Source organism: Vanessa cardui, chromosome 21 (assembly GCF_905220365.1).
Source record: "Vanessa cardui chromosome 21, ilVanCard2.1, whole genome shotgun sequence".
NCBI classification, from domain to species: domain Eukaryota; kingdom Metazoa; phylum Arthropoda; class Insecta; order Lepidoptera; family Nymphalidae; genus Vanessa; species Vanessa cardui.
Window position 1 is genome coordinate 10,630,657 of NC_061143.1, and position 27,965 is coordinate 10,658,621.

Genomic DNA, 27,965 nt, shown 5'->3' on the forward strand with positions numbered 1-27,965 from the left:
TGTATGTATATATACCCTAATATTAATTAATAAATTGATGTAACACTTAAGGAATAAAGGTCAAACTTAACTAAAGGGCATGTATTAAATAAAACGATTTTTCGAAGCCAATAAATGTATTATTTACTACTAATCGTCATTTATATTTTATATACAAAATGTTCATAAGGCAACAGTTCCAAACGAATGAAAATGCGATATTATGAACTGCAGATTTCGCGTAATTGCAAAAAAATGGCGCCTAAATTTCAAATAAAATTTTTGAAAGAAATAATAGCGCACACGCGTGACGTTACTAATATACTAATAATAATATGAATAATTACTTTTGAAAATTATTTGTTCAAAATAAATATTTCATGAAACAATAAATTAATTTCAAAAAAATACTATTATAAAATAAATACAAATTTATATTTTTTTTATTAATTACATCTACTATAATTAATTGTATAAAAATTATAAAGCAAATTTGTGTGCAAGTAGCATAATTATTATTAGCTAAGTACTATTTTCGCACTTATGACTAAAATTTTTAATGGTTAACTGATTCAAAATACAAATAATTTAGTTGAAATAACAATTTCTTTATTCATTATTGCATTTCAAAAATTATACGTAAATAAATTCAAATAAAAATGAATAAATTTATTTTACGTATACTTTTTCAGAAATAGAATTTCAAAATTAAAAATTAAATTTAGAATATTTTGAATTAAGAATGCCTTTAAAAAAATAACGACATCGATACATTCGATGTCTTGTTGTGCAAATTATTTATTATTCCTTAAAAGAAGTCACTTGTGCCCTCTACCGTTTATTTACAATTATAGTAACTTGTTTGCCAAATTGGTGTTTTACACACGAGGCACGTTCAGTAAAATAACAAGTTATAGAAGAAATTAAAAAAAAATTACTCAATGTTGAAATTTGTATGGATTGATGACCATGATTAAATTATTTTTAGGATAGGCTGTATTGATTCAAAACATATGCAATGAAAACGCAATGTTATACTTAATTTCTCTATCTCTATTCGATCTCAACTCTTATCGTAGTCTGGCTATAAGCGTATATTGTATGCGGATGTAAAGCGTTTCAAATGTATGGTCATGAATGATTATGTGTGAATAAAAACGCTGGACAGGTATCAAGACTGTATAGAGCGAACAGTGACCACAATTTTTGGCAGTGACGTGTATCTAATATAAAAAATGCGTTTTGAAATTTTAATTTACAATTATCAAAAGCGTTTCGAATATATTTTTACCACGGTTACTAAATTTGCAGCTGAATAAACGAAATGATTACAAAATAGTTTTCTTATAGAGATATTTTCGGTAGCTTTACTTGTTCATATATTCAAGATGACCAGTTGCAATGAACTTCTTTTTCACTCTATCTCAGATATCACATCATTTAACAGCATCATCACACCTAAGCGTTTTAAAAATTTCAAGAATTACAAATGAATATATAACTTTTTATTATATACATTTCAATAAGAATATAATTTACAAATATTTAAAAATGAATGCATTACTCAAAATCTGATATTTTATAATATCATTATAATATAAATTTATAATTTCAATAACAAATTATATTATAATATTTTTTATTTTATTTTTTAATATTACGTAATATGAAAGCATTTCTGTAAAATGAAATGTTATGATTAATTTAATATTACATTCGAAATAATTATTAATAAATGATAAGATTTTAAAATAATTTGACTCAATTACAGAATGATATTCATAAATTGCTTTTCGGTTTCTTATACTATTTATTTTAAGCATTTATCGACATAATTTTCAAGCCAAATATCAAACAAAAATATACCGAAGAAAACTACTGTTCTTTATTTTCAAAATAAATATTTTCGGAAATCAATAATGTGTAATCAATTTTTATCAAAATAATATTTAATAATTATAAATCTTATTTTAAACGGTATTTTTTTGTTTTTACAAATATAATAAAATATTGCACATCGATAATTTGAATGTTATATAAAATAATTTAACACCAAAGCAATTTAATTAATTTTATCAACCTCTTATATTATATATCTACGTAATGGGACTTATCACATTTAAATGATTGTTATATAGATGACAAATATGTCCTTATGTATTAAATTTAGCTACGTTTGTGTGCGTGGGTACTTTTGCATTATCTAACTAACATTTTTTTAATTTTTCCACAGTCTAAGCGATTTTTATTTATCGTTACGTCATAATTACTCTTATAAATATTCGAACATTTGTGATTTTTTTTTTTTAATTAAACAATAATATCTGTTACAAAAATGAATAAAAGTATTTAAACAATATATAATATTTGTTACGTATACTTAAATTACATTAAAGAAGTATAAGTTTTTTCTTAAAATTAAACTTATATGTAAAGTAGGAATATCGATAAGAAATTTTCATTTAAAATGAACAAATTATTTAAAAGCATAGTAGCAAAGCTTAAATGTGAAAGGAAAAAATTGTACTAATATTTTTCGCAACGCCCTTTTAATCTATTAAATATGCAATATTCACAAGCCTTTTTATTATATATAATATTTTTTTATTTTTACAGAAATATTTATTCTGAAGCGTTCGATTACAACCATAAAAGCGTTCTTAAGCACTCGGGTATCAAACTATACCACCTTATAAAACACGAACATATAACCTGAGTTATCATTTTTTATTATATATATTAATGTTACACAGGCTCCTTATGTATTACTAATAAGAAACGTTCGCGTAAGCCGTTACGAAAACGCTCGTGCTACGAAAAGCTTCAGCTAACGGCAGGCGGTTCCGATATTGATTTCAAACGTTTTGTATTTGGACAAATCATAACAGAACGTAATAAATAGTTATCAAGGTCGATTTGGAAACCGATAAAATTTCCTATTTCGGTCTTTAGCAAAAGGTGACGGTTCGAATGACTATGGACTTGGTGTATCGATGAATTTTTAAAAAGTTCAGGCTTGGGACGGAAGAATCGATACTGTCTACAGTACGGCAGGGACGATAATTAGTTGAACGCAATTGTCACGATTCACAATTAAAATACGCTTTCACCTAACTTTATTCAATATTACACAAGATGTATAAATTTAAAAATCAATTAAAAAAAAAGAACGATCGTCTTATTCTATTTTGTCTGTGATTATTGAATTGAAATTAAAATGTTGAAAGAAATAAATATTCAACATAATAATGAAAAAATATTTTTTTTCAACATTGTATCTTTTCTAATAACGTGTGTCACGTGGTATTTCATTATCTAGAAAAAGTTTCATTTTGAAATCAAGCTGTTATTCAAATAAACTATTTCATTAGCGAAAATATATTGGCGTTACATATGTAAACTATTTTAAATAATGTAAATAATTATTCAATATCTAGACGGTCAATATCTATGCATGTTTCATTTCATTTTAATATATTCAAATTATCATTATTTATTTTGATTTATAAACAATATCGTGTCGTATAACTTACATAGCTTGCGTTACGGCGATTTTATTTTCAATATATAATTGTAAATATATTATTGTATATATGTAGTTTTATTGAGACGCGTGCATTTTGACACTTCAGCCTGCGAGCGTATTAAATTTATGTTTTTTAGGAGATAAAATTCATTTTTTTAATTATCTAATTATAGTATAATTAGATTTTCGTGACAACACTTGTATTAAAAAATTTTTAAATACATCTTTTTGAGCAATGCTTTATAAAAGGGATTATATATATTATATTATTTAAATTCAATACTTCGAATATTACCGTATTCATCAAATGCTTTCCAATACCTCAATAACAAGAGTGGACGAATTTCATTTAGAATTTTTAAAGTATTTTATGACATTTATATTCTTAAAAATTATTAATTTAATAGGATATTATTATATGTACATTATTCAATCAATCAGTAGAATAAACAGTTAATTATAAAATAAGATATAAGCGTTAAAGAATATAATACAAATCGATAAATTATAAAGCCTTATATAGCTTTTGAAACATTAAAAGCAATGTATTAAATGTTAAACATCTAAATATATGTTGTCACGAAAAACATATTTTATGTCATTGAACTTCACAACGCTTTATAAAAATCATCTTCGACCATTTCGCGGTCAGGAGTCCTATGATCACGATCATGTTACGCTACGGTGACCACGATTCGATATTTAAAAATGTTCATTTGAATCATTCATGTCAATTCGTGATGCACTCTGTAGCCAAATCCTCTTCAGGAGCCCTGTCATCTGAAAAGTTAATAAGACAAACATTAAAACATATGTGTAAATATATGTTATATATGTCAAATAAAAAAAGCATTCCAAGTGCATTAAGAACTAAGAAATAATTTTGAGATTTTGGTTAAATAAAGCATGCGTCTATTTATAAGCTGTACAGATTAAAAAGTGTTCTAAATATAACATAAAGCTACGTGCAGATGTGCCTAGCGCAAGTAATTACGAATGATTTAATATTTTTTTTTCCGTCGTGTGTAAACTGTATAATTTGTGCGCTTTACAATTATGATAATTATACTTATAGCCGTAAAGCCTCGTTCACACATACCTCAGTGTGAGTTTTTCATTAGGCGTTCACGAAAGACGACTTGGTCCTGTCGAGTTGGAAAATCTCATTTTATTCAAAAAAAATGTTCTTAAAATATATTCTTTTACGCTCAATTTATTATCTATCCAAAGAAATTTTAAAATCTTGTAACACAGACCAGGACTTTGAAAAAACATTATTTGTATTTCGAATAAGGAACTCATAATTTGAATTTTGATGAATAAATTTAAAAAAAAGCTCATTAATTTTGCCGATACTAAATTCAAAAGATAGAAAAAAAAATAGTTGCCTGGTTATAATGGAACACGTTCTATATTGTTTTGAAAAGTTTAAACGTTCTAGCAGATTACAAGTTGTCTATTGACTTAAACATGTATAAGTACATCAAACAAAACATGCCACTAAATTATACTAATTTTAAAAACATGTTATTATCTAACTATGAAAACACACATCTACGGAATATAGCTAATAATTTATTATAATAATATCGCTTAGTAGAAATTTATTTTATTCAAATTATTAAATTAATCACAGTTACGATTTTATTTTCAAATTTAATTTTTCAATTATTAATTGATGTAAATTTCAAAATATATGATTTATTTGTTGTTGATTCAAAACAATACAAAAACTACAAATATTTCAAGTACAAAATTATGGCGTTTTTAATTCCTTACCCAGATAACGAAGCAGAATTGGAAATAGGGGGACTATTTGATTCGAAGCCTTCCTTGGACTTTTCGTTAGCGAGTTGCATCTTCAGTTGGTGCCCGAAGCACGCGAGGTCCTCTCTGAACGTGTCCGACCCTGGCGTAGTCGGTTTCCCATCGTCACCAGTCGCCATCGCCTCAGCGTCGCTTTGCAGAGGAGCCTGTTCCGATTCCTCCTCCGTATTATAGATCTTAAAATACGCAAACGTCAAATATATCACCGATATTATGAACGATGGAATCGGTATCGCCATCGCGTATACTAAGTTAAGTGTGTTCTGCCACATATCCAGCTCCGTAATGACTAAGCCGGGGTCGACGCGGCTGTAATAGCATGAGTAATTGGTGCCGAGCGGCTTGTACTTTCCGTAGAATATGGTGCAATTAAGTATCGGCGGGTAACCACACCCTTTGACGTTGGGGAATAATCTAGCACCAGTGAAGTACCACTCGGAATCGTTTCCCTGTAGGCCCGTCGGTATCGCGTCCGGTATTTCCTGGTTCTCCATGTCCATATCTGGTGATTCCAGAGGGGATTCGTAGTTGTCGTAGTCGTAGTCCTTTCTCAACGATCGTTCTGCTCTTATGAGCGTTTCGTATTCGGTGGCGGTTATGTTAGGGGGATAGCCTAACTTGTAGTTGACTCTGATCTGGGTGCATTCGTATAAATCTTTCGTGCAGCCCTCCCTACACGAGGCCCAGGAACAGTTACTGGCGCCGATCAAATGCTTCACTTGGGCGGTGACACATAGCGCTGCTACTGGATCGAATTGCATGAATATTGTCGTGAAGGCTGGCTCTATGACGAACGGAACCAAGAAGAGGAAAGCGAAGAGGCTGAAGGTGGCGAGGAGGACGAAGGTCGCTGTCGTGTAAAAGAGCACTTTCTCGAGAAATGTGGGGGGAATCGGCAGTTTTTCTTCGTCGGCCATGTTGGCGTGAGCTCGCTATAAGCGACCATAGCGCTTGTTTCAGCTCGGCTGGGTCATTTCAAGCTGTGGCAGTCCTTTGCACTGTTAGCGTATCCAATGTTATAATTTTTTTATAATTAATCGCTGATTATTTACATTTTCATCTGTCTTTACGTGATTCGTAAAGGCTGGTTTTATTTTATCATTCACGGAATTGATTTTGATCCTATATTAAAATATACCATATATTATAAAAATATTATTTATTGTCATTTACTGGACTAGTCATGCAGCTTGGTGTATAAATATGTAAAGATTTCACACCCGACGTTCACTTTTTAAAGTTACTCTGTCTGTCTGTATATCTTTTTCTCTTTAACAGCCATATCACAGAACCGAATTTAACTAAATTTTGTATTAAGCCAACTCAAACCAGCGTAACACCTAATAACAAACGGCTAAAACACAAGAAAGGCCATGAACTCTGTATCAGAAGCTCCTACTGATGACAAGGCTGTCATTTATCGCAGTCGCCATAATATATACTTTTTATATACTATATTATATATATAGTATATAAAGTCTGTAATGACGTTAACGAGGTAATTATTGCCCGGTCTATTTTATAAAAAATATATTCCTACAAGATGTCTGAGTAACACGATACTTAATGTAATTATCCCTTCTAATTGCTTTGAAGGATATAATTTATGGCGAGTCGAGCTGTATCCGATTTTTTATATACTTAACTATAATTTGAAATACTATACATTAATGACCACAAATAAACATAGATAAATTACGCTCATGTTTACATTTTTGTCAAAACATTTTTTATAGCCATACGATTAGGTTTTATAATAATACAATTAATATATTATTATTTTATACATTTAATTTTATTTAATATATTATAAGGATTTATTGAGATAAGCCTTTTGCGTTTCTTATCGCATGATATCAGTGGAATCTACTTTCCGAGCTGATGGTTTTCTTCCTATAAAATAAGGAAGCAAGAGGACACCACGAACCAATGTTACAAAGAATATTTTTAATTTGATTTTAAATTTCTCCTTAATGATTAAAACAAATCAAAATGAAAAGAAAATGAATGCAAATTAATAAAAATTCAATCAATAAAGTATATTTTATAACTGCATGGGGTTTAATAATTAAAGTCAGTAATTATTATCTTTTCTATTTCCAAAAAGAAAATTAAAAACGTTATTAAACGTTTTCGATTTTATGAAACATTATTTACTAATATAAATTAGCAAAAATACAACATAAAATCACTGGTACAAAGAATGCAAATACGAGATTTGAATTACGAATTTAATGTCAAATTCAACGATATAAAATTATTGTACAGAAATCAATAGTCGGATAATTGTAATAATAATTTCTATATTCAAATTCATATTGATATAATAATGATATCTCCGTCTTATTATTTCCAAAATGAAATCTTAAATGGAGCAAATCTGACGCAACGATTTGAAACCGTAATTCTTACAGCATAAGCGACGCCAGGCTGTCTGCCCGTGGAATTCAGACTATTAGTATCGATTCACTTGATTTAGCAAGTTTCATGAGCGCTTGTCATGTGTTGAAATGTAAAAGCTACGTTCAAAATAAATGTAGTCTTGTACTGAATCATAAATCTCAATCGTAAAATATTATATTTATTTTTCAAATTCAACTTTGAATTAATAATCATATAATACAATAATTGATGATTTGATTAATTACAATTTTGACCCAATGTTTTTTGTTACTAGAGTCATTTCTGATTACATAAAAAAGTCATTTCTGATTTTTCTATATGAAACACTATAATAAATAACCCAAAATGGACTAGAACTAAATCGTATTAATTATTAAAAAATAATGATAATAATTATTTAACTTATTATATAATACTATTTAAATAATATTCAAATAAAAGTCAAATTAAGAAACACAAATATGTAAATGTTAGTAAATTATTTCTATCTTTAATTTAAATTTCGAACACATTCCAAAAATATACAATATTCTTGTTACAATTAATATTTTACTAATGTACAATGTATGTTCATACTTTTATTTTAATTTCTAGGCGTTTGTGACATATGCAATGTTTACCACGGGATATGATAATAATTTTTAATAATTATTAATAACATGACGAATAGTTTACTATTCCGATTTTTTTCAGAATTAATAATATGTAACAAAAACTATTTTAACGACACTTAAAAAGTATCATTAGTCAGTTTTATGTATAAAATAATTTTCTCTTCACGCTTGTGTGAGGTGCATTCAATGCGATGTCTTCGTTACCATTCAAAGGGATTTTAACCTTAGTACAGGATTAATGTACACTTATATTTTCTTTTCAATAGCACTACTTTGATCAAGTAAAATATATTTATTAATATAATTTTGTTCCATTAGTTGTAAAAATATTTAGCCCTTATAGGCAATATCTCAGGGATTTTGGTAAAAGAACGGCTTAAAACAATATAATAATATTAATAAAATATATTTCCATATGAAATAACATACACAGCTAAAATTAAAATATGGCCGACATCCAATAATTAATAATTCATATGTTTGGGTTTACCTCGCGTTTGAACCAAGGGTTCGTCAGGAAACCTGCATGTTTCATATAAAATAATGCCATATCTATATTCAATCAGCATATGGGCATCGTATTTAAATAAATCCAAATTTTGGTAGAGTTATATATTTAGTCACACACACATACACCTGATTGTGAAATACACAGGCTATAATTTAATTAATTCGTTCGTAATATTAAATTCTATATAAAAAAAAAAACATTTTTTATTAATTCAATCTTATTTGCGTTTTTTCGAAATAACGTGACAAATACTGTCATCTGAAATTTTAACCGATAGTTCTTAGCTAAAAGTTCTTAGTACTAAGTTCATAGTTTTTTATTATTAAAAAAAACTCAATGATTATTTAATTTCATTACATCACACAGTACGAGTCCTTTATACGAGTAATTGTGTTTATTCATATATTTAGACGAGTAATAAAGACCATTTACGAAAAAATAAATAAAATAAGAACCTCTAATAATAATTAGAAGAAAAATGAAATTTGTTTGATCGATGTTTAATGCTGATATTATTTTATACGTATAAAGCTTATCACAAAGAATCTTAGTAGCTGGATATCTAGACAATATCGAGGCTATTGGGATTATCTGTAATAGTCTGCCAATATATAGTTATTGTATATACATAAATAAAATAAATGTCAAGGTCAAATACTTAAATGTATTTTTAGCTATCATTAAACAGTCTTCGATTAAATGATGGTATAGAGAATAGCGTACTACATATTATAAAAAAAAATCGGATGGAGGAATAAGGTGACACCAACATCAAAGGTAGATAACAAGGCTATTGAGATATGTCTGACATGTTTGTAGACTATTGCTTGAACATGCAGATTAATCGACCAAACACGTGTTAATTTTTTTTAAGATACATTTATTGCAATTTTTAATAATAGCAATTTATATATGTGGAAACATTTCATAATATACTAAAAATGTTTTACAAAATATATCTCGTATCGAAAAGTGTAGGTAATTAACATGTATACCGTATGAACTATTAAGATAACTATTGCTTCTATTTGTTAATTCTATTTATGTTTCTAAATATGTCAATGATTAATCTAAAACAAACATAACAATTCACACTATAGCAAGGAACAAATAGACTTATCACATCAATAGTTAGAGGAGCAGGGCCGGTTAATATTTGCTCAGATAGCGATTCAACAGAGAAATGCTGCTAGCATTCTTGCCAACATTCCACGCGGTCAAGATTTGTAGAGTGACTATTAAAAAATATAATTTGTTTAATATTAAGGCCTCTCTATTACTAATATTATAAATGTGAATGTAACTCTGTCTGTCGGTATCTGTTTCACTGCGAAACTAATTAAAAGAATTTGACGAAATTTGGTATGAAGCAAACTTGAACTCCAAAGAAGAACATAGGCTTCTTATTTGTCTAATATCTGACAACCAACCCCTAAAACGCAAGCGAAGCAATGGAAAACAACAAGTTCAAATATATATAATAATATTTTTCACTCGCTTTGATCTCGTTTACGCGTCAGGTATTATTTACACAATATATGTATAAATTACAGCCTTTTTATGGTATAGGTTGGCGGACGAGTATATGGGCCACCTGATGGTAAGTGGTCACCATCACTCATAGACAATGACGCTGTAAGAAATATCAACTATTCTTTACATCGTCAATACGCCAACAACCTTGGGAACTAAGATGTTATGTCCCTTGTGCCTGTAATTACACTGGCTCACTCACCCTTCAAACCGGAACACAACAATACTGAGTACTGTTATTTGGCGAAAGAATAACTGATGAGTGGGTGGTACCTACCCAGACGGGCTAGCACAAAGCCCTACCACCAAGTAAAGTAAATTGTATAAAATGTGCTTCATTAAAATCCATTAAAAAATGTTACGCGGAAGGTTATCAAACATCCAAAGATAGACTCGCCTTTGCTATTGTAAGGATTAAAATTCATCAGACCAGCGTTATATAAATAATTGACTAATAAATTCCACGATGCAGTATCCACGTTTCCGTAAAACCTATACATTAATATTACATAAAATTTATAATATCAATATTGATATTTAATACATTGCGTGTTTCTTTACGAAACTCTTAACAATGTTTCAAGTGTCCACTTCAATGGTAATCTTGAGTGGCGTTCAAAAAACTGAAGTGGTTGACACTTCTGTGGACAAATTTATAATCGCTCGTATTTCTAGTCATTTCGTTGCTGTTGTATGTCAATTTTGTTTACTTTAATTTATTGAGCTATTCGCGCATTTATAGCCCTAAAGATAAGATTCTCAATAGATATTTTTTAATGTGATTTATGTTTGCAAAATTTTTTGTTTTTTAAAAAAACACACACACACTTTTTCCAATAAAAGGAACACATACAAACTAGTTAAACCAATACGATGACAAGTTTTGTGGCACAGTGTCACAGGAAACGTAAAAAATATATATAGTAAGATTAAAAAACGAATTTGAGCGACTGTACGCTAATTACTTTTTAGATAACTAGCATAAGGTTTTGCCCGCTTATTGGTAGGGCTTTGTGCAAGCCCGTCTGGGTAGATACCACCCATTCTTTAGATATTCTACTACCAAACATACATACATACATATTATGTATGTATGTATGCATGTGTATGTATAATGAGGTGGATTGACAACTAAGTCATGTTCACGACAAAATTCATTTGAACACCAACATGTAACATTACAACTCCGTAGAACATATTTGTAATTCTTCCAAGACACGATCGAATGAAAACGAACAAACATATCAAATTAAATAAACGCTTGTGTCAATAGAAAAAAATCAACGGCAAATAATTTTAACGATATGTGATGTTTGGGAATGGTGACATCCCATGGGGAAAGTCGAGCTCCAAGATAATAAATAGATTCGAATCGGTCTTTATATAAGAACGCCAGGAATAAATACATTGTACTTGGATTCTAGCAAATGGAACTACTGCTTTCTTTATGGACTGGCAAATGGACCAAATCATGGTAAGTGGTCATGGTAAGTGGTCATGGTAAGTGGTAAGTGGTGGTTATTTATGTAAATACATGCATAAAAAAGTAGTTCATAATTCATTGTTTTCATGCTGTAACTGACAAATATGAACACAATAAATCGACAAAATGAAACAACTAATTATATAATTAATTAAAACCATAATCAATGTATTGATACCATTATTGATATATATTAAAATTCCAAAAATATATACAAATATTTATTTTATTTATTAATTAAATTTAAACATTTTAAAAGGTGTATTTTTAAAATACAATATAAAATAAATTCATAATAATGTTTGTATAACACATCAATATAAAATTAAAATAATCAGAATAAAAAATCATATCCAAAAAAAAGAAAAAGAAAATGTGTAAAATTAATATATTATTAAGAATGTGTTTGCAACTGGTAACACTACAAAAGTCTACACTGTTCCGACATTGTGTATATTCACAATAATATTTTTGATAGAATCAAACACAAGAAGTAAAGTTAAACTTATAATACCAAGTTTTGAATTCCGCAAAGCCAATTCTAGGGTAGGATATTCCTTTGTGTAATAAAATTCCGCGGATATTTTCAACTACATCTACGTAGTATAAAAATAAGTTGCTCCCCGCAGTCTGCGTGCTTTGATTTTTTAAGCTATGCAATGGAAATTAATGCCTTATTCTGTATCACTATTAAAGAGTAAGGTATATGTTTCATATTTTTTATGCTCTGTTATACGTTGATAAAAAAGTAATTGAATCTCATATAAGACAACAACAACAGCCTGTAAATTTTCCATTGCTGGGCTAAGGCCTCGCCTCCCTTTGAGGTGAAGGTTTGGAATATATTCCACCACGCTGTTCCAATGCGGGTTGGTAGAATACACATCTGGCAGAATTTCTATGAAATTTGACACATGCAGGTTTCCTCACGATGTTTACCTTCACCACCAACGAGATGAACTGTAAACACAAATTAAGCACATGAATATTCAGCGGTGCCTGTTTGAACCCGCATTCATCGGTTAGGACGCGTTCTAACCACTGAACCATCTTGGCTCTTTCATACAAGACATATATTATGTAAATTTAAATATATTTAATTGACCATAAATATAATGGAAAATTAGCGTTACTCTAGACTTTCTTGTACATTTATGGGCTGTAACAATCTTGGCAATACCGAATTGATCATGGAAGGCTTTTCAAATTAATTACAAAGGAATTTTTGCCAAACAGAAAGCTAAAATGGATTTCCAATACAGAGTCAGTGTGGCTTTGTAATTTTAGAAATACTGTTTGTGAAAGGATACAGAAGGTAAAGAGAGAAAAAATCATCCATTGATATTAACATCCTTGAAACAGATTCAGATGTTTTAATTACTTTCTTTTGACGAGGAGAATTTCCTAATTTATTTATGACTAACTTCGCTATGAATCAGATACTTGAAACTTTGAATAGCAGTGCGAAATTCGATGTTTACAAGTCGTAGTTACCTATACGGTATGCGTTACAAATTTGATTACAAGTGCCAACCAAATGTATGTATGTGTAATGTATGTCAATAACGTAAAGGTGTATTATGAAGCATCCTTACGATCTAGGGAGTAGTTGTTGGAGTCTTAGTTGTTTAGTAAGAATTCAAGTAAAATGAAAAATATACTTTTAATTAGCTGAAACTGCGGCTTTAACCTTTAACTTCTGCAGTTATTTTTAAAGCTTTTTTCCGTAGAACGTTTTTCAATGTATTATAGAACTAATAAAAGGCATTCAAACCAATGATATTCTAATAAACACATATGTTATACCCATACTAAACAACAGAAAAAAGTGTGCCGCGCCGGGGACCGTTTATTTTAAATTTCGTTACAAATAAAAAGGATAGCTTGATAAAAACAATAAGTAAAAGGGATAACTAGATGTTTAATTACGCAAAACGTATTACTACGTAATTATGATGTATTGTAACGTATTACTGGCATAATTATAATGAAAACGACTAAAGGCAAACGTCTCAAATAGGACGTTTTCTAGTCTTCACTTTTTGCGCGTTAGTGACATATCTGTTTACTAGAACATCATTGATTCAAACTCAATTCTTTTATTTAATATAGAAGCATTACACTTACTAATTGATTATCAAATTAAACAAAATTTAAATTTGTAAAGTCTCTCTCAAGTTACGTCGTGACCAAGGAATAGAACTACGCGATAGTTTTGCGGTATTAAACTCAAGAAAAATAAAATTTACTTCATTCAAGGCTTTTAAAAGCACTTGAATCGTCGTTTAACAAACTATATTGAGTGAAGCTACCATCGGTTTGCTGTAGATTCGATTGAGAAAAACCAGCAAGAAACTTAGTAGTTACTCTTCTTCAACATTTAAAAATACAAAGACATGTTAGTTAAATAAATATATCCTGCCTGAAAGTCAACACTCATTAATTCCGCGCTGTTTTATCATGTGTATTGAATAATATGCTTTCTTTACCAATGTGTTTTATTATAAATAATTTGAATTTATGAAACGGGAAAGTACTGAACTAATTACAAAACTTTTAATAAAGTAATGAATATTTGAAAATATATATTCGATGTCAGTTAATTTGTATACTTCCTTTAAGTGATCTTTAAATATTATTTTAAAAAAGGGCTCATTTCTGACTTCTAAACGAGACAAAGAACGAGTAATTTGAGGACTAGAGTGACTAAGGCTATTTTGACTAGTAGATTTTTAAAAACATGTACCTATTATGTACATATACATATATAATAATCCTGTCGCATTGAAGAAATTGAAAGGAAAATAGTATTTGTACAAAATTGAATACAGTGTGATGCTGCATATAAGAAGGCTTGCAGATTTTCTATGACGTCTGATTGGTATTTCCATTTCAAGCGTACGATACTAAGAAATGTAATCAAACTTTCGCAGGTCAAATATTATAAGCCATATGCAAAAATTCTACCATTCTGGATTATTCTAGACTATTCGAGAGTTATTTAAATAAATCCTATATATGTAGGTAAGACTGGCTGATGGACCAGCTGATGGTAAGTGGTCACAGCTCAAAGCCATTGGACTGAATATGAATAATGAATGGCTCATAGAATAGTAATGGGCCCAGTGTAAGCTGTGGCGGATTTTCAAATCTACCGCTAGTAGGCTATTAAATTTTTGCCGCCCCTACTTTTTTTGCAACATTTATGATTTGTGTTCTATCGTCCTCATTGCATCGGTTTTTTTTCCGTTATTAGTATGATTATAAACTAGGTGATATTTCTGTCAGTTACTAGATTATTTTTCCAACCCGCTATGTAGTGACGAGTATACGGATTACGGACGTACTGTGTATAAATATAATTGTAAGTATTTTTTTTATTTCTGTAAGATAATAACCAATTTGACTAAATTCGCCGCCCCTCTAAATCTGCCGCCCTAGCCTCCAGCCTACTTAGCCTATTAGTATGAAATAAAATGAACACCACTGAGTGTAAGCCATCGTTTTCTTCTTGATTCCTGAATGTACCTTAGTCTTTATAAGTAATCATTATTATAAATCAATCAGAAGTAATATGCAATGCAAAAATAATAATATTAATACGTATTTCTTCGAACATTTATAATAGTCTCATTTAGATAATCTTAATTCAATTGAAAATTCATGAATAATTTATTGAAAAGGAATCGAATAAAATATATGTAACCTTTTTTATTTTATCATTAATAAACTGAAATGATTACGTTATAATTATTTATTCATTTTTGATTTCCAAATAAATATTCAATTTATCGTAGTTAAACTTGTTAATTTCCCTTATTTAATTTAATTACTCAATAAGCTATTAAAATTATTATGTTATTATCTGAAATTAACAATATGAATATTATACTTAATTAAAATTTACTTGTTTTGTATAAAATTTGTTTAACGATATAATTGTGAAATAATAAACGGCTATTCAATCGAGTACGAAATTATGAAACAGAATATAATATGTATTATAATATTGAAATAAAATAATAATGTTTATTTTATAGTATATAAAATAATTACATACATGAAAATATATTGTACTTCGTAGTTTTATTAAACAATTATTAATACCTTAAATAGTTACAAAATTTAATTTTATTTTGTTACTAAATTAATTTATTACATAAAATTATTTGATATTTTTATGTTCCGGTTTGAAGGGTGAGCCAGAGTAATTACAGGCACAAGCTACATGGTATCTTAGTTCCCAAGGTTGGTGGCGCATTGACGATGTAAGGAATAGTTAATATTTCTTACAGCGTCATTGTCTATGGGTGATGGTGACCACTTACCATCAGGTGGCCCATATGCTCGTCCGCCAAACTATTGCATAAAAAAAATCTAAATGAAGTCAATGATGATATTCATCGACATCGATATTTATGTTTATAGTCAAAATTTATTATGTTGATAGTCAAAATTCTACCACCGGCTCGGAACTTAACAACTTAGACCTTATAAGAACCAATATTTTTAATATCATGTTACATATTGTACAATAATAGGTTGTCTGGAAGAGATGGCTAATTAGCCATAAGTCCGCCCGTTGTACAACACTTTTAATCTTCATTTTTTTTATATTCTATTTTACGTTTTTGTATGTTATTAATTTTGTGTTCCTTTTTTGTTTATGTTTGTGTTCTGCAATGAAGTATAATTCATTCATTCATTCGATAACATACTTTTGTTATCTGGTTTATTCAACTAGAAAGACATTAGTGTTGTGATATAGCGCACAAACGCTTTTTAACGATTCTTTTGAATTTTACTATTGAATATTTTTGAAATGGAATTATTTCAAAATAAAAATACGACTCAAGTATCGTTTAATTTCCTTGTAAAACTGTTTAATGATCTGCTTAATACGGATTGATAAACGTTATTATAATGTTGCCAGACGTTTAATCAATAAGAGAGTTATTTTTAACGTCGCTGCAGTTACGTTACATACGGACTTTAAATGCGATAAATAAAAATGCCCTTTGAGCTTTGAAGCTTTGGTCTTTTTAAGGTATTTAATTGGTATATTTTTGGTGTAATGTTTGTCATTAACGTAAATATCCTTTTGTTATATTGCCACCAAAAAATAAGGCTTTATTTGTTGTCAAAGCTACTATCTGTATATGTTATAAATGTATTTTACATAACTCTGTTAGTTTGTCTTTCTGTATGTTATTCTGAAATACTTAATCGTATTTGATGAAATTTTGTATGAAGCTTGGATTATTTCTTGCTAGACAAAGGCACCACGCTTTACCCCTCTTAAGTGAAGAGGGGTTAATTTGGAACAGTCACAAAGATCATTTATTCAAAATCATTAATTCATAGTAATGATTTTTTTCATTAAAATTAAACAAATATTAATATCCAAATACATTGAATACATTATACTAATATAGTCTAATCAAAACGAATTCATTTTCAAATGTAGAAGCATAACACTTAGTGATGATCAAATATAATACTACCACCATATGGTGGTAGAAAAAGTACTGCAGAAGTATAAACGTATATTAAAGTGTGGATACGTTTTTTACTATAAGAAGACATGGGGCATGTACCCAGGGCCCCATTTCAAGCCCATGAAAGGCTTATACTGTAGGAAAGGATATGGCTCCCAAAGGGCCATACATACGACAAAAAACTATTTAGATATATTGTACCATTCTGAAATGATAAGCCGAACAAATAAACTGTCGTCCATACTAATATTATATGTATACTAGCTGTACCCGCGACCTTGTACGCGTTTGAATTAAATAAAAAAATATTATTGTAGCGTAAGAAACTCCTTATTTTATCAGTTATCTGCTAGTGAAAGTCCCATCAAAATCGGTCCAGTCGTTCCAGAGATTAGCCACAACAAACCGGTGGACAGACAACAATTGTAAAAAATGTTATTTTGGTCATGTACCGTGTACATAGGCATTGAGTAAAAAAGTGCTATTTTTATATTACAAACACTCCAATTTTATTATACACATGTATAGATGTATAAGCATATTTAAAATATTCTTTACTATAATTGGATTCCAATTTGAATAATGATGATTGATTCCAATTTCGTTTTAATTTCTCCAACTTCAAGTTCAGTAGACCAATCTAAAACAATTTGAATGGAAGCCAAACGATTACGAAACGAACAAATAAATTTAATAACGTTCATTTAATTGATACAACAGCTATAGATTATAAATATTTTAATCTTATTCTTTTTTTGAATATCTCTATGTTCGAAATTTGAAATTTGATTCCGTTTATTTTTTAATTGATTTGAAGAGCGTTATGTAATCAGACAGAGAAGGCCCAAATAAAAAGCAGATATGGCCCAGTGGTTAGAACGCGTGCATCTTAAACGATGATCGCGAGTTCAAATTAAGGCAAGAACCACTGAATATTCATGTGTTTAATATGTGTTCTCGTTCGAGGACACCTGTATGTGTCTCATTACATAGAAATTCTGCCACATATGTATTCTACAAACCCGCATTGGAACAGCGTGGTGGAATATGTTCCAAAACTTCTCCTCAAAGGGAGGGGAAGTATTAGATCAGCATTGGGAAATTTACAGGCTGTTGTTGTATGTAATCAGACAACTCTTGTGCCAGAGTGCATACATTATTCCGTATTACTGTGGAATGAATGCTAAGTGAGCCAGTGTAATTACAGATGCAAACATGTTACAGCTAGCGCATTAGCAATAGACTTGTATAGTCTGACACAGCTTATATGTAGCATCGGCAAATTCAATAAAACCGATTACTGCCGATTTATACAACCAATATCTATCTATCTATCTATCGCGCCATTCGACGCTATTCGTCGCTATACTCGTAGATTCACACGTCATTTCAACCCGAGAAATAAAGTGCATATAAATTACCGAATATATTAGGTCATATGATATAATAAGTTATTACGATTTTGTAAAGATCATTTTCACATAAGAAATAGATATTGATAATTTGGGATAGCGTACTTAATTCGGATGTGATCGGTTCTACGAATTTTGCCGATGCTACATCTAAGTTGCGTCGTACAGTACGACGCTCAAAACCGCTTTCATTAATGTCATTAAGCAGAGTGAGACTTACTATTTAGTGTCATATGCTTCGTAAGAGTCACCAATTAGAAAAAAGTACTATTGAGAATATCTTAACATAAATACCCATGAAAATTAAAAGGAACTTAAACTCATATAGTTATAAGACTTGATTTTCTAAACAACATTAAATGCTAATACGTCGTTTAGAATAGCGCTTGCCTAGAATGATCTAGAATTTATTAAAACCAAAGTATACTGTATTGATTCGATAACACGTTCTTAAACGATTTCATTGTCGATTTTTAAATCGTTAAGAAATTATTTTATGAAATGACTGCTGTGATTTTTTTTCGTTTATTTATGTTGATTATAGCTTTTAGATATCTCAAATATTTATTAAATTATAATTGATTAATATTTTTATTACCGTTATAAAATAATGATATTTTTTGTCGTTTAATGAAATAAAATAATGATATAGATTATATTCAAACAAAAAAATAATAAGTAATTTCATGAGAATATGAGAATACGTCAACAAAGTTTCAACACAGAAATGCAATGAACTCACAGAAAGAAAAACCTTTATTTTTATTGACGAAAAGGAAAAAAGTTTATCCGATACCACTTCGGAAATATTTATGTGAGTTACCAACAAACTGGTCAATGTTTGATTACAATACGCTACACGATACACTGGCAGATTGATTACTATATACAACAAGAGCAATCTATACTAAAATTATAATTACGATAGTAACTCTCTGTAACGTTTGATCATACTACTAGCCTAAATTTTATGATCATTGATATAAAGCTTGATCCCTAAGGTTGTAACCTAACTTTTTTATACATAAAACCTAAGTAATTCGTATATAACATATACTTGTTGTCGTCTGGGTTTTCGCTTGTTTATTAGTTTTTAATCGTCAGGACTTAAAATTGTAAATTCATTTTTTTAATATGTTTCATTGGCTGACACAGAGTAATTGTAAGACAGAGAAGATTAACTTTCACATTTATAATAGTATAGATTAATACAACAGGAGTTTTAATGTATATTTGTTGTTTGTCTAGAACTATAGCTCACTTGGTGCCACGCTAATGCGAGCCTCTATTTAGGTACCACCCACCCATCAATTATTCTACCAACAAACAGTAATCATCTATAGTGAAGTGCGAGTGAGCCAGTTAACTGCGCATTGCCGTCGTATAATGATTAATGAAATGAAAATTAGAATAACGAAATTGTTATTCATTATATTATTTTTGATTGTAAAAATGTTACCCCTAATTTGGAAATCATAGATCTCAGAACCAGCAGAAGTAACTCAGTAATTTTTTTTTAAGAAATGTATGTATGGAATGATTATTTATTTAGATTTGGAACGACATACAGTCAATCGACGTTTTACAGTATTATATTTGATTATTATATCTTTGGGAGATGGCTTGGAGATGATTCTGCCACTCCAATGCGGGTTGCCTTGTTTTGAATTTGCAATCATCAGTTAAGATGTAGGCGTTGTAACGCTAAGCCATCTCGGCACAATGCCAGGCGCCAGCATCAATAATTAATTATCTTTAATTTAATCTTACTCCTCATAATGCCATTATTTAATAGCGCAGGATAGGTTGATGTTTCACAAAGACGTTATGTCAAATAAGTAATTTTAAAAGAAAAATAATGTATATGAGCAAAGGTAAAACAATTTACAGCTTTATTTTCCTAAATCAATCGATTTAATAGGATGGTTATTTATGAGTTTTAGTTTGGTAATCAATAAAAATAATTTTAAATACGAACTTTAAATTACGGTTATATTCGAATTTCAAACAGTACCTACCTATACCTTTGACTGCATACCAGAGATAACCTTACTCAATAATTATCTATAATTTAATCTACGCGTAATATACAGGATACGACCCTGTCGTGATATACAGGCTGTATCGCAAAAAAGAAAAATATTTATTACACGAAAGTAAATATGTTCATTAAGTGTATCTAATTTATGAATTAGTTATTTGAAGATAACTCTAAAATTCGCAAAGAGGATAAACCTATAAGATTATAATACTTGGAAAATGCAACGGCAGCAGCTGTTGATATCTTGCTACTTTTCTCAAACAACAAACTTCTTAGAGGAACCGTTAATCAAGTCAGTAATTACTGATTAATTATTTAACCATACAAAATCGTTTTATATAAATATAGAAAAAAGTTAAACTTTCTGTACACTTGTACAAAGCAGTTATATATTTTGGTAAAATGTTATCAATTTATGATCGCGGTTGAAATCAAGTTATTATAGATACAATATAAGCCGTTGTAAACGTGAATACTATACTATTATTTGCACTTAGTGGTAGGACTTTGTGTACCTGCGTAGGTACCACCCACTAATAATATATTCCACCGAGCGCAATATTGTTGTTTCAGTTGGAAAGGTGATTGACCCAGCGGTGTAAAGGTTGGAATTTCTGCCGAATATGATTATGTTCGGTGGTGACCATTGGCAGATTTACCAATAGGCTAAGTAGGCTGGCGCCTAGTGCGGCAGATTTAGGGGGGCGGGAAATTTAGCCCAAATTTGTTATAATCTTACAGAAATAAAAAAAAAAAACGTATACTTATATTTATACACATTACGTCTGTAATCCGTATACTCGTCACTACATAGCGAGTTGGAAAAATAATCTAGTAACTGACAGAAATATGATCTAGTTTATAATCATACTAATAACGGAAAAAATCGATGCAATGAGGACGATAGAACACAAATCATAAATGTTGCAAAAAATGTAGGGGCAGATTTGTAAATCCGCCACTGATGATGACCGTTTACTATCAAGTGGTATTAGCGAATAACACCTTTACCAATTACATATTTTGCGTTCATAACACTTCTAATTTAATTCATTGCATTTGAAATAATGAACTTTTAATTTAACAAAAATATATAGACACAATATGTAGGCGGACGGATATTTTGATCACTGATTACTACTTTTCCTAGATATTAGCACCGTAAGTGATTATTTGTTATCGTTAAAATTCTTAACCGAACACAAATACTATCAAAAGTTCTTTTGATTCATTGTCGGCCAAAGGAAGTTATAAATCAAATAATTCTATATACTCTTTTACTGTTTAATTGGTAATACTTTTGCTTAACTTAAAAGCAAAAAGAATCATTTTTGTATTGACAAATATTTTTGCGCAAAACTACTTTTATATATTGTTATTGTGAGTAAAGGATAAATAGTATACTCATATACACGTATAAATACACATTTACATGATTGTTACGCACACAAGCGTTACCCAATTACTCCAACAGGATATCCTAGTTTTGAGATAATTATTTCGTCCTGTATATATGAATTGTCGGTATTTATTAATGCGGTCATTGGGTAAATTAATCCGCTCTATTATATATATCACTTGATGTTATATCAAAATTAGGTCCATTTTACTAAAACAAGTGTTCTGTAGTTTAAGTAATCATATTTTCTTTTTAATTCTCGTTTATATAACTTAAAATTAACTGTACCACATTTGAGCCGAGATGGCCCAGTGGTTAGAACGCATTCATCTTAACCGATGATCTGTTCTTATCCGTTGGATCGGAGTAATAAAAAAATGTACAATTGCCTAAAATGAGTTTTATTTTCGTAAGGAATCGTTAAAGTCATCATTATTTTTATAATAAATTTTCAATATATATTTACACAATTTACTTTAAACAGTCAATAATGTCAATAAAGATTACATATGGCGTGTATCATTTATATAAAAAACTTTGATAAAAAAAATATCTTTTTTTAATTATTAGCTTTACCTTAGGTATAATTAACTTAAGGTTAATTAATTTAGCAAATCCTTACGATAAATATATACTAGTATATTCCGTATAAAGAAGAATCAGCTTCGTAGCATACGAGGTTAGAAAAGCTCGACGGCTAACTGTTACTGATACTATGTTCATAGTATTATACCTTACAGCATATTACTCAAGGGCAAAGCTACAGATATTGAAACTGTTTTATACGATATTATTGCTACGGACGGAAACATTTAAATATATATATGAATGGTATTATATTGTAATCATAAGGAATTGGTTTGAAAAATATGTAAGTATTTAACGCTACGATTGCTACAGTAGATGCTACGCGTCTGATGTTTTTAATTATTGTTAGTTAGTTAAACTATTTATTATGTTTATTTAATGTTAAGAAAAAAATATAAATATCAACAATATTGATTATAAGGATATATATGACAGTGTTATGAAGAGAGATGCAGTTATATTACTTGGCCCTTAGTAGTGGTGCAAAAAGCTTCATGAAAAGTATAACACCTCACCTTATTGCCTCCACTGGTGACAGGAGGGCTGGTTCGTTTTTAGCCCAGAGCCACACAAAGCCATACCACCTGAATCCAATGGCTTAAATATAATAACATACAAGTATGCTATTTTAAGAAATATATGTTACAAAGTCTGTAAGCGATCAATGTAATATGTAAAACCCATTAAATATATCTATGATGGTCATCAGAAACTATATTTCAATTTAATTAAAAACCATAACTCGTTTCATGTTCGTGTAATGAAAAGTGCATTTTGTGATTATTATTTCTTGTCATAAAACAATAAGCTAAGAAAAGTTCGCTTTTATATTACACTAGCTACCCGCTTCGGTTTCGCACGAATGCAATGCTGATACTAAATAATCTACAGAATTTGTTTATTTACGATATCAGTGATTCTTTACTATATTGTCCTTGTATTATATACAAAAAGCTTCCTCTCGAATCACTCTATCTATTAAAAAAAATCCAATCGCATCAAAATCCGTCGTAATTTTAAAGATCTAAGCCTACATAGGCACAGACAGCGGTAAGCGACTTTGTTTTATACTATGTAATGATGATAATGAATTGATAGCCGGCATTTTTGTATTATATTTAGTTGCAAATGTTTATTTATTTTAATATTATATAAATTTTATTTTCTAATATATTCATTATCCGCAGAGACAATTCTTATTCGCGTAGGAAAAGTCTTGCTGTCAAAATGTCAATTGTAAAACTTCAAAAAAAAAGTTAATACAACCTTCATGTGGCTCGTTATACGTTTCCATAGTAAGCTCATATCAAATAAACATTGATAAATAAAACACATAACTCAATACAAGATAATATAAAAGATAAAATAGCGAGATTATGATTTATAGGCATTTAATTGTACGGATATAATCTGTAATTAAAATGGTGCGAAAGAGTAAACTGTGCTTCTTTCTTCCTGGTTCTTCTGACTCATTTAATTCATCACTATAATGAGTTATTTCAAAAGTCCTTTAATTCGCTTTGAATAATGAATATTTAAGAGTCGGGATGGCCCAGTGGTAAGAACACGAGCATCTTAACCGATGATTGCGGGTTCAAACCCAGGAAAGCACCACTGATTCATGTGCTTAATTTTTGTTTATAATTTATCTCGTGCTCAGCGATGAAGGAACACATCGTGAGGAAACCTGCATGTGTCAAATTTCATAGAAATTCTGCCACATGTGTATTCCACCAACCCGCATTGGAACAGCGTGGTGGAATATGTTCCCATTCTCCTCAAAGAGAGCGGAGGCCTTTAGCCTAGCAATGGGAATTTACAGGCTGTTGTTGTTGAAAGAATATTTTAATTTTGATTTTGAAATTACATGTCAAGGAAACTTTAATGAAAAAAGCTTATTAATAGCAATTATATAGAATCAAAAAAGAAAACCGTGGAGTCTGTTTTCGTTGATTGTCAATAATCGGAAAAATCATAATTAAATTGTATTGAGTAATATATAATTGATTGTTTAAAAAAAGTATCAACAGAGTTTCTTGTCAGTTATTAACGGTAAGTTATTCACTACGAACCGGTGAAAGCTTTTTGATATAAAATTAACATCCAAAACAGCTTGCAAGAACCTACTTAATTAATTCGTTTTAGTTCATATTTGTATATATTTAAGCATTTAATGTTATTAATTCTTATGTTAATAAAATCCTTACTTAATTAATATGTATTTTAATCTCATTGATTATATCTGAGTGATCACGACGTATTTTAAAAACAAATTAATAAATATGAATTTCTTTGTCTATATTTGCATGTTCTTATATATATAGATAATAATAGAATATATTAGATAGCGTGCTATAGATATGTACATATAATGAATACTGTAAATAATTAATAAAACCGTTAATGGATATCTATATATGCGTTATATTTTGGTTTTAGTCAGTAATTAAAAAAGAAAGAAAAATCACAATCACCGGATCTGCCTGTTTAAAAAAAAATTGCGATGTTATCAAAACTGTTAATATTAGTATCATTAATGATACAATTAATGAAATAGATTAATAAATGAATATAAACTTCATTGAAAATTGAAAAGGATATAGGTAACTTCAAAGCTCAATCTTTCAATCCATTAAACGGTATTTGAAATCATTACATAAACATCATATACATATAATATAAATTAAAACTATTAAATATATGTCGAAAACTATTTTAAAGCGTAAGATATTATCACAAACACACAAAGGGTGCGATTGTAGAGAATCTAGACTTTTTTCTACTTATATACCTATTACATAACCTAACCTCACTGTCGAGACCTATTGACGTCACGAATAAAAATCCTTATACACTATCCTTAATAAATCGTATTGAATTAATCCTTCGACAATTTTTTCTAAAGCTTTTCGCAATATGACACGATATACTAACGTCATATACTTAATGGCATACCTTCAGGCATATGACAATACTTATCAAAACTAAAACAATGAATCGTTCACGCGATTCGACATAATGCAGTCATCGCTGAATGGAACACATTCGATTTTTAAAAAACGAATTTTATTCTTAAATAAAGAACGTATTCTAATTTCAAGTGACATATGATGTTTAGCAATGGAACGTAAAAAATACGATGTGTAAAAATAGCATTGTACCAAAACCAGCCTTTACAAGATCCACGAAATGTGACGGATACACGCTGAAAGGAAATAAGGTTTTATATGAACACTAAAATATAACACTAGAGCATTGTGTTCTTTGGGAAGCGTATAAATATTTTTTTTTTTTTTTGACGTCAATTTCAAAGGGACGTCAACGCGAACCCGCGGCTCGGTAGCAACTGGGCGCAAACTGTCGTACCCAAAGTATTGGCACTTCAAAATCTACGAGCACATTTCGAAAACAAATATGAAAACAATCCCATCGATGTAATTTTTAAATTAAAAAAATACAATCAAAACGTTCGAAATTTAAATCCGAAATAATTGAAAATAGAATTGTAGAGCGCCAATCGCGGTCCCATTTTTAAAATTTCGTTCATTTCGTATCAATTCGATTTATGAAATTATAAAATTTTCAAAATACACGATTTCAAACATATAATAATTTTATTTATTGTTTTAATTGTTATTATTTGAAAATTCCCATAAAAACATTAGCAGATTTGAATGCGCGCGTCGCCTAGCCGGGTCGATACAGCCATGTCATGGTTGTATGGCGGCCGACAGTCTTTCTTGTTTCACAATTCTAAGACCAAAGCATTGTCGAATTAGATATTCCCGCAAATATTATATCAATTTGCTTAAAAATAATAAAGCCATACTAATCTCCTTATAAGCGTTTGTGGTGTACGAACAGTCAGAAAATAATTTGTACACTCAAATTGTAGACGTAGTTAAACGCTTGGAAGTACTTTGTCGCTTTTAATCCGTTATAAGCTTGGATGTACCAATTATGAGTAATAAATGTAGAGGTCAATAAGTATAGAGTGTAATAAGGTTACAGATATTTAATAAATCAATGATTTGCTTTTTAGATTCGAAGCCAAAAAGCGCAGTTGGCTTAAAGCCAGTGAATATGCACGCAACTGACTCAGACACCATAAAATATATTCTTATATAATTAAAAGTTTATTGTGATTATTTTTGATTCGTAAATTGATTTTCGACATGTAATAATTTTGATTAAAAATATATATTATTAACGCGACTTTTAATATCTTATAGTAGTTGTTTATATGGTTATAATATCTGAGAGGAAAAATATAATTATATCTTGTGCCATAATGTTTATCTTAAATTTGGTTATTGAAACTTATTTCAAGTAAATTTTGGTGAAAGGTAAAATTTTGATGTTAATTTTCTTATTATACACACCGAAGTTCGCATTGATTAAAATAGCAGGTTTGAATAAAAATAATATTATTATTGTTCAAACTTCACTACATAGTATAAAATAAAGTCGCTTTCACTGTCCCTATATCCCTATGTATGCTTAGATATTAAAACCTACGCAATGGATTTTGATTCGGTTTTTTTTATACATAGAGTGATTTGAAAGGAAGGTTTTAATATATAAAGAGAGAAAATATAGTAAAGAGACACTGATAATTTTAGAAGTTTGTAATGTGATGTCTTAAATAAACAAATGATGTTAAGTAAATTGCACCCGTGTGAAGACGCTAGTGTAAGATAAAATACAGATCTTACACAAATTATTAAACAGTAAGCAAGTGAAAAAAAAAAAAATTTATAGTTTTCATATCTCAACCGAAACCTTTTCTGTTTGTTTCGATGCAAAGGCAAATTGTTAATTATAATACCACGTTTGATACAATAGGTTCCGCATAAGGCTTTGTTGGGCGCTGTGAAATTGGGACATAGCACTCGCTTTTATTGTCTACTCTGCTATTGAGACAGACTGAGAACTGTGACCTTGAATTTTCTTACATCTAGAAAGAGACGGACACTTTTTAGTGTTCCGTTGGGAGCATTCAAAGCCATTAATATTACATTATATAACATCGTGAGCCAAGAAAACTATGAATAGAATACGCGAATTTGGAAGGTTGATGGGGAACTGGATGGAATATTTGGTTTTTCGAGAAACTTCTGTTCTGTGACGAATGGACATTGAGTTATCGAT

At 29.6% G+C, this 27,965-nt stretch overlaps 1 protein-coding gene across 3 annotated transcripts; it reads right to left on the reverse strand.

The window, feature by feature from the left end:
- Positions 1-103: 103 nt before the first annotated feature.
- LOC124538992 (protein tipE) lies at positions 104-26,147 on the reverse strand. Of its 3 annotated transcripts, none has more exons than XM_047116289.1 (4): positions 25,976-26,147; positions 5,285-6,330; positions 4,605-4,650; positions 104-4,285 (listed from the first exon to the last, which is right to left on the reverse strand). In XM_047116289.1, the coding sequence occupies exons 2-3, from the start codon at positions 6,247-6,249 to the stop codon at positions 4,623-4,625; spliced, it is 993 nt and encodes a 330-aa protein (XP_046972245.1). In that variant the 5' UTR covers positions 6,250-6,330; positions 25,976-26,147; the 3' UTR covers positions 104-4,285; positions 4,605-4,622. The 3 variants fall into 3 exon arrangements, with proteins under 3 accessions (XP_046972245.1, XP_046972244.1, XP_046972246.1); XM_047116288.1 differs by having other exon boundaries at positions 5,285-6,454; XM_047116290.1 differs by lacking the exon at positions 4,605-4,650 and having other exon boundaries at positions 5,285-6,454.
- Between the last annotated feature and the right edge of the window lie 1,818 nt (positions 26,148-27,965).